This window comes from Argopecten irradians, chromosome 2 (assembly GCF_041381155.1).
Source record: "Argopecten irradians isolate NY chromosome 2, Ai_NY, whole genome shotgun sequence".
Classification (NCBI taxonomy): Eukaryota; Metazoa; Mollusca; class Bivalvia; order Pectinida; family Pectinidae; genus Argopecten; species Argopecten irradians.
This window is the reverse complement of record NC_091135.1, coordinates 54,033,071-54,035,551: the sequence shown is the minus strand read 5'-3', so window position 1 is coordinate 54,035,551 and position 2,481 is coordinate 54,033,071. Positions and strand designations below refer to the sequence as shown.

General features: G+C 45.1%; 1 protein-coding gene across 1 annotated transcript; it reads left to right on the top strand.

Annotated features, from left to right (window-relative positions):
* The first annotated feature begins 343 nt into the window (after positions 1 to 343).
* Positions 344 to 985, top strand: LOC138316723 (uncharacterized). The gene is made up of 2 exons (XM_069258381.1): positions 344 to 556; positions 716 to 985. Exons 1-2 carry the CDS (start codon positions 344 to 346, stop codon positions 983 to 985), a joined length of 483 nt encoding a protein of 160 aa, XP_069114482.1.
* The last annotated feature ends 1,496 nt before the right edge of the window (positions 986 to 2,481 follow it).

Sequence of the window (2,481 nt, the reverse complement as noted above, 5' to 3'; positions counted from 1 at the left end):
TCTATGTACCAAGAGAAGATCGGGCTACTGTGATCATGCCCAAGTCTATGTACCAGGAGAAGATCGGGCTACTGTGATCATGCCCAAGTCTATGTACCAAGAGAAGATCGGGCTACTGTGATCATGCCCAAGTCTATGTACCAGGAGAAGATCGGGGTACTGTGATCATGCCCAAGTCTATGCACCAGGAAAAGATCGGGGTACTGTGATCATGCCCAAGTCTATGTACCAAGAGAAGATCGGGGTACTGTGATCATGCCCAAGTCTATGTACCAAGAGAAGATCGGGCTACTGTGATCATGCCCAAGTCTATGTACTAGGAGAAGATCTGGGTACTGTGATCATGCCCAAGTCTATGTACCAGGAGACGATCGGGGTACTCCTTAGTGATGAGAACACCTACAATCTTCTTAAGAAGGATCATACTGCTAGATATACCAACAAACTTGTACAGCTTCTTAGGTCTCTTAAGGACCAAGGACTTCTGACTATTGACCAGTATAGGTACTTATATCCTAGGTCCACGGACGTCTCTAAGTTCTATGGTCTCCCTAAGGTACATAAGTAAGTTGTTCCTCTCAGACTCATTGTAGCGTCTAGAGGCTCTATCACTTACAGCACAGCTAGGTTCCTGGCCAAAATCCTATCTCCACTGGGAGGCCGTACAGCTCACCACATCAAGAACTTTACTGAACTTGTGAAAACACTATCACAGTATAACCTGAGCTCAGATGAGTTTCCAGCCCTGTTCACCAGTATACCAGTACAGGAGAGCGTGCGTATCATCCGACAGACACTCGAGGTGGATCAGACACTCGCAGAACGAACGATACTATCCCCCCAACAGATCACGGATCTCCTAGAAGTTTGCCTAAGTACCACTTACTCCGTAGTTGATGGTAAATTTTACCAACAAACCGAAGGTGCGGCTATGGGCTCCTTAGTCAGCCCGATCGTAGCCAACCTCTTCATGGAGCACTTCTAGGAATTGGGTCTGAGGACCTTCAAGGACAGTCCTAGGTATTGGGGGAGATACGTGGATGATACCTTGGCCATCATATATAGCAATGTGGCAGATGATTTCACTGACCATATTAACAACTGTCCCCCAGCCATTAAGTTCACCATCGAGAGGATGAAAGACAACTCTATCCCAGTACTAGACACGTACATTCGGCTTCGTGACTATGGATCTCTTGTGTTCAGTGTATACCGTAAACCCATACACACCGACTAATATCTCCAATTCGACAGCCATCAACGGCTAAAACACAAACTGGGTGTTTCTCCATATGCTCTCCACTCATCAGGCCAAAACGCAGGAAGATCACTTTAAGAAAGTTATCAGCTTTTCGGGCTATAGTAAGTGGGCTTGGGACCTTCCGAGTAGCAGGACCAAGACAACTGAACGGGCACACCAGTGCCAACCAGCCAAGGGACACATTACCATACCATACATCGGAGATATTTGGGAGGCCATCAACCGCAAAATACGCAAAGAGGGAGTTACAGTGCACACCAAGCCCATAATACCATTCGAGGGATGCTGGTAGCACCCAAAGACAAAACCGCCACCATGAACAAGTCAGGGGCTATATACAAAATATCATGTGCTGACTGTTCATCAACATATGAGGGAGAGACGGAAAGACCACTCCGTAAACGGATGGCCGAACAATACAGACTACTCCCACATTTTCACAACAGACAACATCAGAGTGTTAAGGAGGCCATTTGCATCGCCGCCTGCATGCCTGACCTCAACCAGGACAGAGCACGCCACACACTGCCCGCAGCCTATGCCAGTCTTGTTCAGTCACATGACTTAGAGTTAATCCCCTGTCATGTGACTGAACACCACGACGCCTGTCCCCTGTCATTAGGGCTGAAGAATCCTGCTGAATAGCAGGTGAAAGCTACCTGTGAGTAGAATGTTTGTTGAGTGAACCTGTTAAAACTTCGGTATATAATGTATCAAAGTTGTTTTCGCACATAAATTACCAGGAACTCATATCATTTCAGATAATTAAATGGAAAGTATGTCTCGCTTTTGAGTTATTGTCACTCTAAGATGCTTACTTAATAAAAAAAATGTGTGGTTTTTTTTTCCGGAATTTTGCCATTTTAACAATTTTATCCACTTTATACACATAATTACTCAGATATACATCCCCAAGTTGAACAACAAATTAAAATATATCATTTCCGCTGTAACGGTACAATGTGTTTGGCTGTGTTCCTTTGATGTTGGGCGTCGCTCTCTCTGTTGTCTTCAAAGGAAATCTTTACAGGCCTGTGATTGGTTCAGATGTTTTCCGCTGAGCTGCTTCCAATTTTACTATGAGGTAGTCAAGGGGTGTAGAGATCGTAAGTGATCGAAACTCCTGGAGTATCGAGGATACCAAAACTCTTGCATAGCGCTCCCTTTAAAAGGAGTGAAACGACTGGTTTGCTCGTTCTTAGTATAGTGACCGTGTTATG

What these genes read in the sequence shown, in the direction of transcription:
- LOC138316723 (XM_069258381.1), top strand. Translation starts at nt 344, where the DNA reads ATGCCCAAGTCTATGTACCAGGAGACGATCGGGGTACTCCTTAGTGAT. An exon ending in AGTTCTATGGTCTCCCTAAG is followed by an intron (nt 557 to 715) that starts GTACATAAGTAA and finishes ACACTATCACAG; the next exon opens with TATAACCTGAGCTCAGATGA.